At 51.1% G+C, this 12,981-nt stretch overlaps 1 protein-coding gene across 6 annotated transcripts in view; it reads right to left on the bottom strand.

Annotated features, from left to right (window-relative positions):
- Window positions 1–2,325: 2,325 nt before the first annotated feature.
- Window positions 2,326–12,981, bottom strand: part of SCHIP1 (schwannomin interacting protein 1) — a 138,309-nt gene continuing 127,653 nt past the window's right edge. For 5 of the 6 annotated variants that reach the window (XM_027464715.3, XM_027464718.3, XM_027464717.3 and 2 more), the window contains 6 exons: window positions 8,591–8,709; window positions 5,762–5,879; window positions 4,882–5,079; window positions 4,638–4,761; window positions 3,561–3,654; window positions 2,326–2,964 (listed from right to left, as the gene is read on the bottom strand). In XM_027464715.3, the coding sequence (XP_027320516.1) occupies window positions 2,913–2,964; window positions 3,561–3,654; window positions 4,638–4,761; window positions 4,882–5,079; window positions 5,762–5,879; window positions 8,591–8,709 (705 nt within the window). In that variant the 3' untranslated portion in view covers window positions 2,326–2,912. Of the gene's footprint in view, window positions 2,965–3,560; window positions 3,655–4,637; window positions 4,762–4,881; window positions 5,080–5,761; window positions 5,880–8,586; window positions 8,710–12,981 lie in introns of all 6 variants that reach the window. The other variant, XM_072042759.1, reaches the window with a different exon arrangement.

Here is a 12,981-nt window from a genome sequence, read left to right as displayed (position 1 = left end):
TTGGGGAATTTGGCTCCATGGTCAGAGTACTGATAATGGGAGTCCTAAGTGGAACCGAGTAAATGCCCCATTCATAGAAGGAAAGCAGCAAAAAAAAGCTATGGCAGAAAAAAATAAAAGAAAAAGAAAACAAAATAATACCCACATCTCTGGAGCCCCCAGACACCCCAAATTCCCCCAGTGCAGGAAGCAGCAGCTCCCCGTGGGTTTATGGGCATCACAGCAGCCAAGGCTCTGGCACTGGCCAGCCCGGTACAGCCTCAGCATCAATGAGCTGCTAGGGACAGAAATAAACTTTCCCGGCTGAGAAACAGCCCAAGGGAGGGAGTGCAGGGGAACTGAAAACACGCGGGAGACTGAAAAATTGGGAAAGGAATGGCTGACGGAGTACATGTTCTGGGGAAGTCTATTTTTAGGTTTATGTTAATTAATAGGTACCCTGACATGCAAACTTAGGCAAGGACTTCAGTTCCCCCTGGCTTCCCAAAGGCATGGGCAAATCATCCAAACTTTTTCATTACTTTAGTGTTGAATAAACAGCAAAATGGAGTCACTGCACCGGGCTGTGCCATACGGTTTGTGCAGTTTGGCTCCAGCAGCGTTTGCTCGGCCACACTCTTGCTCGGTGCCGCTCGTGCAGCAGGTACAAGGGTGACCCTGGCCATGCACAGGAGCTGGAGGCAAATCCTGGGGCTGGGGCAGCAGCTCAGAAACCACACAACACATTTTTCTTTCAAAAAACGTAATTTAATCCATTAATTCCACAGCATTGCCATCATACACACCAGCACGATACCGTAGTACACTGGACAGAGATCCAAGAAGATGCAGTTACCCAGCAATACTCCTTTTTTTTTTTCTTTTTTTAATTTTAACTATTTCTTTGTTAAAAACCAAACCCTTAAAGATGGGAACACCGCTGGCAGTCCTCGACAGCAGGTTAGCGGAACGTGCGAGGTTCACTTCTCTCCAGCAAGTTAAAGGCACTTATCGGGTGAGCACAACCCCAGGCTGACCAGGCTTCCTGACCCAAGTGCCCGAAAATCTGAAGCATGAGCCAGGAGGGTCAGGGGTGACAGCGGAGAGGGCAGTGGGGACCCTACACCATCCCTGCTCGCTGCACCCCACTGGCACACCTCCAGGCTTTTCAGTTTTAAAGCTGAGCCCAAGCTTTTCTGCACCCCGCGGGGGGGATTTTGGCCTCAGAGGTGAAAACACGGACGTTTTACAGAGCAGAAATACAAAACCAGCAGCCAGCTATCGCCACGTGCAGCTAACAGCAGCAAGACAACCAGGAGATGCAGGGAAGCAAACACCCCCCGAACACAGGCATCTTTTTTTTTTTTTTTTTCTGCATAGATTCCAAAAACGCAAGTGAAATGAGCGGAGTTTACGCTGCCAGCCTGCAGGCGAGCATCTTGCTGTCAGAGCGGGCTCGGAAAGCACCTCGGCAAGGCAAGGCAGCCCCAAAGGGCCCAAACTCCAGCCCTGCAGGGCTGGCACTCACAACCCGGCCTGCACCACTTCTGAGAAAGAAGGGGAAAAAAAAATAAATCGTTTCTGTAAATCACATTTATGGCAGGGGATGGAAATCTAATGCAGCTCTCGCCTTGCTGCAAACACCCTGAACAAGTCGTCAGCCCAACACTTGGCTACGAGGAATTTGACACCGAGGAAAAAAATCCAAATGCAGGCAGCGGAGCTCTCTGCTCCTGGCCGTGGCCAGCCCTGGGGTGGGAGCTGGGGCCCTGCTCCGGCCCTGGGACAGAGAAATTAAGGCTGGAGACAGAGCTCCCAGCTCGCCCAGTGCCCATCCTCCTAAAAACGTGGGGGGCAGCAGAGGGGGGCACAGCAGACAGCACGGTGATGGGGACGGATAGCAGACGTGAGGCCAGCCCAAAGGCAGAGGTGAGCAACAACCATATATAATACATTTAATATGCCGCTTAGATTTTTAACATAGATTTCTTTCTTTTATTATTATTATTATTATTTCTGACACTGGTGAGTCATTTAAATATTTAGCCCAGACAATAAAATATAAAAACATCTACTGTATGTGCCTGCTGATTCTAACAATAGTCACAATATTAGGGCCCGGTGAATGTTATTATAGAAGAATATCTTAAGTCCATGTCATACATACATTATGAACTTACAAATAAATAACTCTACAAAAATCCTGTCTTCTCTCCATAGTTTTATGTGATCGGCAAAAAAGGCTCTTTCTGGTGATGGCAAATTAGGAATTGCACATTTAGTTAGACGAGTACATTACTGGTGCATCACCAAGTCAACCACTAGTCAACAAAAAGACATATCATATGAAACAATTTTTTAAATTTTTATTTTACATCTTTATACATAAAACTTCCAAGGTAACTCTTTGAATCCAACTGAATGTTAATAGCACATCTAAAAATGAATGTCAGGTAGTCAACATTCACAAAATGTTGAAAACTGATTAAAATGTACATATTACTGAAAGCTACAACTTCACTACGAGGCAGGCATGTATTTTTTGACTTGTATAGCACCGTCAAGTACAGTCTCTTTATTTAAAACTACAGTGAAGGATAAAAAAGTAGTCAATGGTAAAATATTGTTCAACTTAAAATCTCTAAGCAACCAAAAATAAAGTTAAACTACCCTCTCTTCTCATCCATGATTTATAATGTTATAAGTACTGTACATTTTCTGTAATAATATTATTAAAATGCCTGATATTTAGTGGCACGAGTAAAAAAATTAAAATAAATTAAGAAGCAGAGGCCAATCACCGGACATAAAGCTTCGGACACGACCAATGACTAACACTGATTTTCTGGTGCGCCACCGTGGACATCAGCATTTGTACAGACACAGAAGCGAAGGACAGGCGAGCTCCATCTCTGCTCTGACGGCGTCTCGGTTTACTTTGCCGGCATCTTCTCTGCCATGTGCTTCTGCTGGCTCTCGGCATGTCTGGGAGGAGGGAAAGAAGCAGCCCTGTTACTGGTAATCAGTGGGAGGGAGGCAAACCCACACCGATGGAGGCATGGCCAGAGCTGTGCTGCTCTGGCAGCACTTCCCAAGGAAATGCAGCCCTGAGAGAGGCCAGGGGTGGGCTGGCTCGGCTGCTCCAGGTCAGGAAGGAAATGCTTCCCCGGCCAGGAAACACCTTCCCTGCGGGGTCTGCTTCAGCCTCAGGCACTTCCTCATCTTCCGCAGGGAACTGAGGCTTTCTTGGCCACAAACAATGCCAGGATGTGGCACCGCCACCGCGGCGCTGCCCGGGCTGCCAAATCCCTCTGCTTACTGAACCCCTGCTCACTGCATTTTGGAAGCGAAGCGTTTTCCAAAGCACAGGAGACACCTGTGCAGGGTCGAGCCTGCTTTTCTGGTGCTTGTCTCCCTGCAGCTCCTGCTTTTGTGGGATTTTGGCCCCCAAACCCTGAGTGCTTTGTCACCGCCAACCCAAATCGTCTAGGACCGAAACTCTGCTAAAAGAAGCCCCGTCCACATTGCCACCACAGAGCCAGGTCCTGAGCGAAGGGAAGCGCACACGGACCCCCCCTCACCTGGTCAGGTCCTCAATGTCCACCAGCATCGCGTCCTGCTCCGTGTGCAGCTCGTCCCGGATGAGCAGCAGCTGCACCAGCTCCTCGTTCAAGCCTGGGGCCGGAGAGAAAGGCGGGGAGTTGGTGCTGTGCCAGGGGGTGAGTTTGTAATATTGTAATTGAATAAATTTCCTAGTGCTTCGGGGGTTTTAGCCCCAGTGCTACAGCTTTTGAAGAGTCCTGGGCAATAAAAACTGCAGCAAGCATCCAGCCTGGGGGTATTTAGGCACCACTTGCCCCCCTGAGCAGCATCCCTGCCTGTCATGTGAACATGGGAAGAGGAGCGGCTGCTGCTGCCCGCCTGCGGGCAGAAACCAGGGGCAGTCTCCGAGCAGCTCAACATCCCTAGCAGAGGGCTCTGGGGCTGCCAGGAGGGTTGCTAATTAACAAACGTGAGCAATTACAGAGCAGCAAGGGAGCCCAAAAAACATTTTTTTCATTTTTTTGACCTACAGCCACCGGAGAAGTTTCCTCCAAGATTAATTAATTGTTGGCACTGGAAGGTGGAGATGCCTGGGGGAAAAACCCTGGATCCTTTGGAGAGAGCAAAGACAGACAAGGAGGCAAATGCAAGGACCCATGAAACACGTTAACTCGCTGCAAGCTGCCTGAGCAGCACGTTCACCAGAATCTATGTGCCCAGGCTGCCTGCTAGTCTGGAGTTTCCCCCTTTGTGGATATTCCTGATGCCACAGCACAGCATCACAGGAAAACGCAGCCATAAAGCTGCATAAAGGCATAAAACTGGCAGCAGCTTCCAGATGTCCTGAGACTATTTTTACCCGACAAGGTTTTGAGTTACAAACGATGCGTCAGGTGCTGGAGCAATGCTGCCACCACCATCCCTACGTTACAGAGCACTCCGAGTGCTTTGGGGAGAAAAAAAAAAGGCAAAAAGGAGAAGAATCTGGCAAAAAATCCACCTCCAGCTTCTGCAGTGCCACTTGTATTTGTGTTATTGTACATTTACCAACATTTTTATGTATACCCTGAAGTAGATGGGACATGCCAAAGAAGAATTAAACAAATATCACTTACTTTCTATCTGTGAGTGGAGATCATTGACTATCACTTGTAGCTGCCCGATAGTCATGTCTCTCAAATCAGTGGGTTTTAAGCTCCTCTTCATCAGGCATTCGCTTATATGAGGCATATGTGGCAGCTGGAAATAAAGTTTAAACTCTTTAATTATTTCCCTGAATTATCTGTAATTGTTTTCACTTGTAATTATTTACAATAAAGCCAGAGGAGCGATGGGCAGAGGTCCCAGCCCCGCACTTACAAGATCAGCTACCGGAGATTTCTTCCTGTTCTGCTTTTCCACCTCCACCTGCATTTTGGCCATGGGCTTTGCCATAGCCAAGGCCATTTTGGCTTCGGCTTGGAGTTTCTTTTGCCTGGTGAGAAAATCCATGTCATCGAGGGACTCGGACTCCTCCTCGGTCGTGTCTCTGTCGGAGTAGGAAGAGCTCTGCTTGCTCTAGGGAAGCAGACACGCAGCCGTTACAGCCCGGCACCGCCACCGCCGCCGCCAGCGGGGACAGAGCAAAGCAGTTGGCTTGCACCTTGTTGCCTTTTTGTGCGCTCACAAATGGCATGATTTCTACAGGCAAGGTGAAACATACTTTTTTTTTTAAATTATTTTTTAAAAATTAAATCTGCAAGATTATTTTTAAAAACCAAGCAGTGATTTTGCCTCCTTTGAGTACCAATGGCAGCTTGAGCACATGAAATTCAAAGGGGAGCCAGGCACATCAATGGGTGTTTAGAGGATGGGCTGGTTAATCTGGAGGAAAGCCTAGCACATGTCTGGGGCCTCTGTGTTATATTCACAGAGGAAAAGAGGAGATGAAAGCTGGTGGGAGCTGATATGGCTTCGAATCCATTACTGCCTGGGCAATTACCAGACCCACGGAGAAAGGAGGGCGGAGAAGGGACATTGCCCATGGATGTGGCTGGTGTCAGCAGCAGGTCTCTGCTACCCAGGGGCAATGTGCTATCTGCCACTCAGCACCCTGCATTTCTTTTATTGACCACTGAAGATGCTGCTCTGGGGTTTAGTGTTGCTGTTTTAATAGGCTCGGCTCTCCACGGGTTCCCATTAGGGATGGCGTTAAGGTTTTTGTGCCCCACACCCCTGTGAGAGGCTCCCCCAGACCTACCATGGGTGACAAAGGCGTGTCCAGGCTGGTCTCTGTCTTGCTGTCATCGGCGTCGCTGTCCTTGTCGCTGCCGCTGTCGTTCACGAAGCAGATCTGCAGGTTCATCCCGCTTTGGAGCCTGCAGGGGAAGGAGAGGTGACAACACGGGGATGGGACGGGGATGGGGACAGGAATGGGGCTGGACACCGCGCTGGGATCCTGCGCTTCCCCCCACCATGTCGACAGGGCCTGCAGGCAAGGTACTGCAGCACCAGCAGCAGCAGGCCCTGCTTGCCTGATTTTGCACTGACCTAAGAAAAATATAACCACTTTTTTTCCCTCAGAAGATGGTCCCAGAGCTGTTATTTGACGTGGAAACACACCAAAAACACCTCCACTCTCACACGCTGAGAGGAACCGCCTCGGTGCCAGGCTGTGGCCCGATGCAGCTGCCTCTCCTCCGTGGCCATGCCCTGTGGTGGACCTGCAACACCGATGCCCTGCTCGGCCCCAAAGCCCCACCAGCAGCAGAGCAGGGCCAAATGCTGGTGCTGATGGTGACAAATCCCAGGCAGGCTGCCTCCTCTGAGCCAGGCCAGGTTTTTAAGGGGCATCCCCAAGGAACTGAGAGCGCCCGGCTCCGCAACGCTAAAGTCTCTACCCGATACAAAGCCTCTACCACCATCTATTGATGAACTTCAGAACTGCTGAGATACCGCAGAGCTTCGTCATCGCGGGTGGCCTTTAATACCAAATAACGTGGGATGACCAAAATGATTTATTTAGGAGGGCAGTAAGCCTGTATGTGGCCAAGAGGCAGCGCTGCATCGCACGGCTGCTTCTACAGCTGAAACCTCCCCGGTTTTTGCTCAAATAACCACAGTTAGCAATCAGCTCCTAAGTGAGAGGGAGAAGGGAAGCAGCACTGCCCCAAACCCCACTGCTGAGCAAGGCAAGGGCAGGAGGGAGGGGAGGAGGCACCCCTGTCACCCAGCGCAGTCTCCCAAATCCCAGATGATTTCACTCCCGCTACCACTTGAGTTATGAGCCGTGATATCGCACAGATTTCCAGCTCATCGATGACCACATTCGGTAGCTTCAGGCCAAGCACTGACCCCTCCAGAACCAGCACTGGCCCTGCTGAATGCAGGCAGTCTGCTCCCAGTTCAGCCATTCCCACATCCCAGTCAGCCCTGTGCAGCTGACTGGCTGGGGCAGGCTTGGAGCAGCACACGTGGTGTACTGAGAACTGGGTGAAACCACTTCATCTGGTGCCTCTGGTCAGATAAACATCTCATAGCACACCAGGAAGTGACTCCTTTTACAAAACCATATTTATGAAACCCCACAGTGGCGTTCATCGGGCACAGCAGCTGATGACTGCAGTTATCAGCCTTCCCGCTGTGTGTCCCAGGCACCTGACGTCAGGGCCCGGCCCATTTGCCTCCTACAGATCCTGCTCAGTCTTTGCTCATGTTCCAAATTCGTATTAAAAAATATCCCCAGGAAGCAGAGGTTTCCTGTGCCAGCACTACCAGGCCGCACCACCACGTGCCTAAGATGGGGGCAGGCCCACGCACAAGCTCTGCAACAAGGGGGTTTATATCTGTACTTACAGGCAGCAAGCTCTAATTTTACATTAGGTTTCGTGGTATTGTTCATTCATTACTCTACGTTAGCATTAATAATTACACACAGGCTGTTAAGCCAGGCTAAATAAACATGGGTACCCAGGACGGGGGGCAGGATGCTGCCTTCGGCTTGGCTTAAAACTGCTTCACGCAGAAAGGGAAGAGCAAGTGCAAAATGGGGCCTGCGGGATGCCTGCGTGTCAAGAGTGTGACCTAAATGCCCAAACCACACGTCTGCTAGCAGAGAGGTACCTCTGGGAGCACTGGAGTGGTAGGAACAGGATGCTGGCCATGTTGTAAAAAGCCTGGATTAAAGCAGTGAGCAGCTGAGAGGCAGCGACCGGCCTGGAAGAGGATGCTACAGCGCGTGGCTGTGCCCTGTACTTGCCTCATGGTACTGGGACGAGGACTGGGAGCACCACGTGGAGGGACAGGGACAGGGACTGTCACCCCCCTCACATCCAGCCTGTGTCCATGTGGCACCTGAAACATGGCTAAGGGACTGAGCAGTGCCAGCCCCTTCTCCAGGAGCGGGTCGGCCTCTGCTGGTTCTGAGAGCCTGTGGGTGTCCTGACACACGCAGCGTGTACCAGTGCTTTGCCCGGGCTATAAATACTAACAAAAAGCCAAAGCATTCAGGTACACCTGGTATTTTCTCATGGCACAGCTGCCAAACCCTGCTGCGCAGCGTTAATTAGCCCTGCACCGTAATTACGAGGTAGTGGTTACTGGTTTAGCTGTAACTACACAGCGCACAGCAGCTTTCCCTTTCAGATGCCTTCCAGCTCAGTCGAATTTTGCAACTGCACCTCTCTGCTGTGCTAGCAGCATTCCTCCTGCTTTTACACCTCTCCCAGGTTTTTTGTGGCCATGCCACGGCAGCAGTCTGTCAGTACCCGGGTGTGGGAGGCTTTCCAAGTGCTGTGGGCCCCCCCCGGCAGCTGAACACATCCAGGCCCTCCCCAGCACACCTGGGGCCCGTCCCCATCACACCACAGCTCACAAGCCCCCAGGTCAGGACCACGCTGCAGCTCTGCTCCCTGCACACTCGTTTCCCCAAATTTCTTGTCTGGAAAGCTGGAGACCTTGCTGTATCCCCAGGCAATGCTGCAGGTATTTCAGGAGGCTCAACACAGAGATTCCCATGGCAAACCCCGCTACCCAGCCCTTCTCCCACCCCAGCCCCAGCTCCCCCCACCATCACCCGTGCCCCACGTACCGGGAGGAGAGGCTGGGCTTGCCGCTCTTGCTGCAGCTGGTGTACAGTCCCGGGCCATCGTCGAAGAAGCTGCCCAGTGCCAACTTCTGCCTGATGGACTCGCGCTCATTCTTCTGCGCCTGCAAGGGAAGGAGCGCAGGGAGGTGTCAGGCGGGCAGTGGGGTCACTGGCACCGCGGCCAGGCCCGTGCACAAGGGGGCTCAGCACCCGGGGAGCCTTCCTGATGCACATAGGGACTTATATCCGCTGAGATCTCGGGGTACACACAGCCACCGAGGCTGTGTTGGCACCAGCAGTGCCTCCACTTCCCCCAGAGGCACCGTCCCAAATTACATGGTCCTCTGGGCAACCGACCTGCAGGTGGGTTTTTAACCGTTGCCATCAAATTATCCATGGCTTTAAAAATGCATTCATGCGTGTGTGTATTTGGGATAAAGTCAGGCTACAAAATGATTTACGAGGAATCACCCATCGATGGCTGTGGAAGTAATTGGTGTGCAGTAAGTGAGAATCACAGATCCAGACCCAAATTAACAGCACTACCACACCGCTGGCTGTCGGTAACAGATTATGCGCCCATGCTGGCTACAACTTCTTAAAAGAAGGCAAATATATTGGCAGAAGGAACATTTGGAAGCCCTGAAACATTGCATTTCAGTGTAACACAGAACAACTTCCCAGGGATACCCAACAGCAGAAACCGTAGCAGGCAGGCACGGACCGCAACCCACGCTGCCCATATAGACGTGCCTCCCATATTTCACCTAACTAAAATAAAATATCTTTATCTGACAGAAGGAAGTGACATATCACGAAACGTATATCATTAGCTACAAATAGCTAATCATTTAATGCAACTCTGGTGCTGACCGCTGCCATTACATTGCCAATCCCTTACCAAAACACATGCTTCATTTGTAACCTAATTCCTTTTTCACCACTACAAATTACTCAAAAATATTAAAAGTAATCCCCCCGGCATCAAGGGGTACTGGATTTTCCAAGTTCAGCTCCTGTTCTCAAAAGTCACAACCTAGACCGCCTGGATATTATTTTTTTTATGCTGTTTTTTAAACTTTGAGTAGGCAAGGCCTCAGTCTGCATTTCGAGGAAACACAGCCAGCCCTGCTGGTGGTAGCAGCACAGAGACTAAAGTAAAAATAGATCAGAGACAACGCTCGAAAAACATAAGGCAAACACCCTCGAATAATTTTTCTTCTTTTTTTTCCCATGCAAGCCACTGCTTAGTGAAGATGCTCCCGGCCTGGCAGCCTTCCCCCCCCCTTGGGGATCTCGGGAGAGAGGCCGCTATTTGGAGGAGCAACCAAGGAGAGACGAAGCAACAAGACGTACCGCAGGGAAACCAGATCTTTCCGTGGGGTAAGGGCAGGGCGGGGGCTGCCCACGTGTGTCCCTCGTGCTGCCCATCGCGGCCCCTGGCCACGCGTGAGCAGGGCTGGAAGCAATACTGGTAGATTAATGTAGACTGGGCAGCCTCCTCCTTCAAAAAGAGGTTACTGGCGACCCGGCTCGGAGCTCAGCTGCTTCCGAGTGCCAGATGCATCCCCGGGTACGTCCCCAAGGCACGTTAATATTTCATGAAAGCACGGATACTCCTCCTCCCTTCTGCCACCGAGGCGATCCTCGCCCTTACCCTCCCATCTGCCTCTTTTCCATGCCCAGGCTTTCCCGTCTTGCCCAGACACCGGGAGCCAGAGGCACCTCCACGGGCTGCTGCCGGACAGAGGACCCCATCCCATCCCATCCCATCCCATCCCATCCCATCCCATCCCATCCCATCCCATCCCATCCCCAAAATCGCTGTTTTGCCTTAAAACACACAGAGCTGCAGACCACTCTCACGCATTTTCCCCCTTCAGACGGTGCTCTCTCTCTCCAGACCTTTCATAATTTCGCCCCGTGTCCCGACGAGGCTGCAGCTGCTCCCCGTTTGACATCTGTACATTTAATCAATGTGCAATTTGTTTTCTCCGCCAGGCCGTTATTGAGGATCCTAAATAACAGTATTCCCAGTACCGAACTCAGCGTCTCCCATTTTATAAAACAGACACAGGATAATGACCATAAAGAAATCGAGAGCCCTATTTGTTATTATAAAATAGGGAACAGTTACTAAGAAATGTAATATGCCTGAGGGAGCTGAACTTTATGCTTTAGATAAATTACCCACCAGCTGCATTATACATCCTGAGCTGAGCACTGAAAACTGGAAATTGAGAAGGAAAATTGCACGTGTTTTTTTTTTTTTTTTGACTATCAAACATCCTTTGTATATAAAAAAAAATGTGTTGAGTAAAATGTAAAGGTAGTAGCAAGGAAAATATAAAAACATGTTATTTAAATATGCATTTTGACATGGAAATGAAAACCACACGTATTTCCAAAAGGGGGGTCAGTCGTATTGCTGAAGGCTGCTCTGTTAGCCTGTGATTTTTACAGGACACGGTGGGATTCCTGCTTCACTGGTGGATGAGGTCCCCAAACCAGGTGGGAGCATTTCCAAGTGAGGTGCAGCCCCCATGAGAGGAAGGCATCTCGCTGGGAGGAGCTGAGGCTGCCAGACGCTGCTCCTCCACCCCGCACGCTGCAATTATTGCTGTTTGCACGCCTACTGCAATTTTCTCTCCGCTGTTTGCTGATTGTGCAGAGCAATTTGTGCTCTTAATCACCGCTCCGCTCTGCTCCACGTGCGCCTGCCCCGACACATCGCGGCGAGGCCGTCCCCGTTCCTTGGAGAGAGCTCGTCGGCACCAGCAGCAAACACCTTCCGTGTTTGCCAGTGGGGAAAAAATAATAATAATAAAACATCTTTTTTTAAAAAAAAAAAACGTTGTTGGGTTGATGTTTTCTGCTGCTTTCTGCCCGTGCCCGTTTCTGTCCCAGCACCCTGCTGCCTCCTGCAGCTCCTCCGGTGCACGGGATGGGCACGAAGGTGGCGAGTGCCGAGTGCTGCCCCGTTCATTAGCGTTACACCGCTATGGCTGCCTGACCCATTTTAGCTCTTCCTGACCCATTTTTGAATGTATTTTCTCCTGCACATACACAGCAATCGGTGAGCACGGGAATTTCCAACTCTCAGCTTACAGAGCCATTCATCCCTACCTCCCCGTGTACGCCCATCTTGATTTGAGTGTGGAGGCACCACGAAAATCCCATCTTTGGCCAAGACCCCAAATCTTGTCCAACGTGTGCCTGCTTCCCACACAAGCCCTGTCCTTTGGGGTGCATCGAGGCGATCCTAACAGGATTTCCGTGTTTTCTGGGAAGAGCAGCCCGCCCCATATCCCCACGCTGTATTATTTATGTCCCTTGAGGGGCGGCTCTGTTCGTCCACCCCGCTTGGCTGGCTGTATTAGCGGCCTTCACTCCTTGCAGCCATCGCCCAAAATAGCAAGCCGAGAGTGCACATGAAATATTTATCCCCGTTTCAGGTGTAGCAGCACTTTGCCGGGCTCCACCATCGCGCTTCGGGACCATCCACCTCCAGCAGGGACGTTTCTGGGGCTGGGACGATCGGTACGAGCCAGGGACGAGCAGAGGCACTGCTTGTTAATACCCTGCCCAAAATGTTTGGAAGGAAAGAGCCATGCAGCAAATACCAGGCTGATGAATGTTGTAAATATTCAGGCAGGACCAAGAGCCTGCAGGGCAGTGCCAGCCCTGTCTGAGCGAGGGGTTAAAACCTATGGGGGACATCAGGGGACATGGCCCCACCAGCCCGGGGCTGCCTGGTCCCCACGGGAGCACCCGGACGCTATTTTTTGCCAGGGTCTGTCATTACCAGACATGGACAATTACTATATTTAAAGTCCCAGGCCCGTACGCAGCGCCTTTTTTTATCTCCGTGAAGTACAAAGGCTATGATTGGGTTTACCAACAGAAATTCTAATTGCACAACACTTGTTTTGATGGGTGGATGTGCCGTAAAATACAAAATAAGGTCAACCCTTCGTATTCTCTCAAGCCACGTGGCACGGTGCCTTAAAAATTACAGGTTTCGTGGCATGAGGAGGGGTTTGGAAATGTCTTTTAGGGAGAAGCCGTGACGAGGACACGCAGAGGAGGGGGAGTTTTGCCAAGCAGCACATCAAACGGGGGACAGGGCACCAGCGAGCACATGAAATCAGCACGTCACACGCAGCCCAGCTCTGCGCTCCTTGCACCGTGAAGCTCCGTGCCTGCAGCCCCGTGTCCCATAGCCCTGTGCACGACAGCCCTGTGCCCAAACCCTACGCCTGGAGCTCCATATTGAAGCCCCAGGCTTGCAACTTCATGCCCAAACCCCATGCCCACAGCTCCATCCCCAAACCCCATGCCCACAGTCCCATGCCCAAACCTATGCCCAAGCCCTGTGCCTGCAACCCCGTGCC

This window comes from Anas platyrhynchos, chromosome 9, assembly GCF_047663525.1.
Source record: "Anas platyrhynchos isolate ZD024472 breed Pekin duck chromosome 9, IASCAAS_PekinDuck_T2T, whole genome shotgun sequence".
In the NCBI taxonomy this organism is placed as follows: Eukaryota; Metazoa; Chordata; class Aves; order Anseriformes; family Anatidae; genus Anas; species Anas platyrhynchos.
The sequence above is the reverse complement of the archived record's forward strand: the minus strand, read 5'-3'. Positions and strand labels throughout refer to the sequence as shown.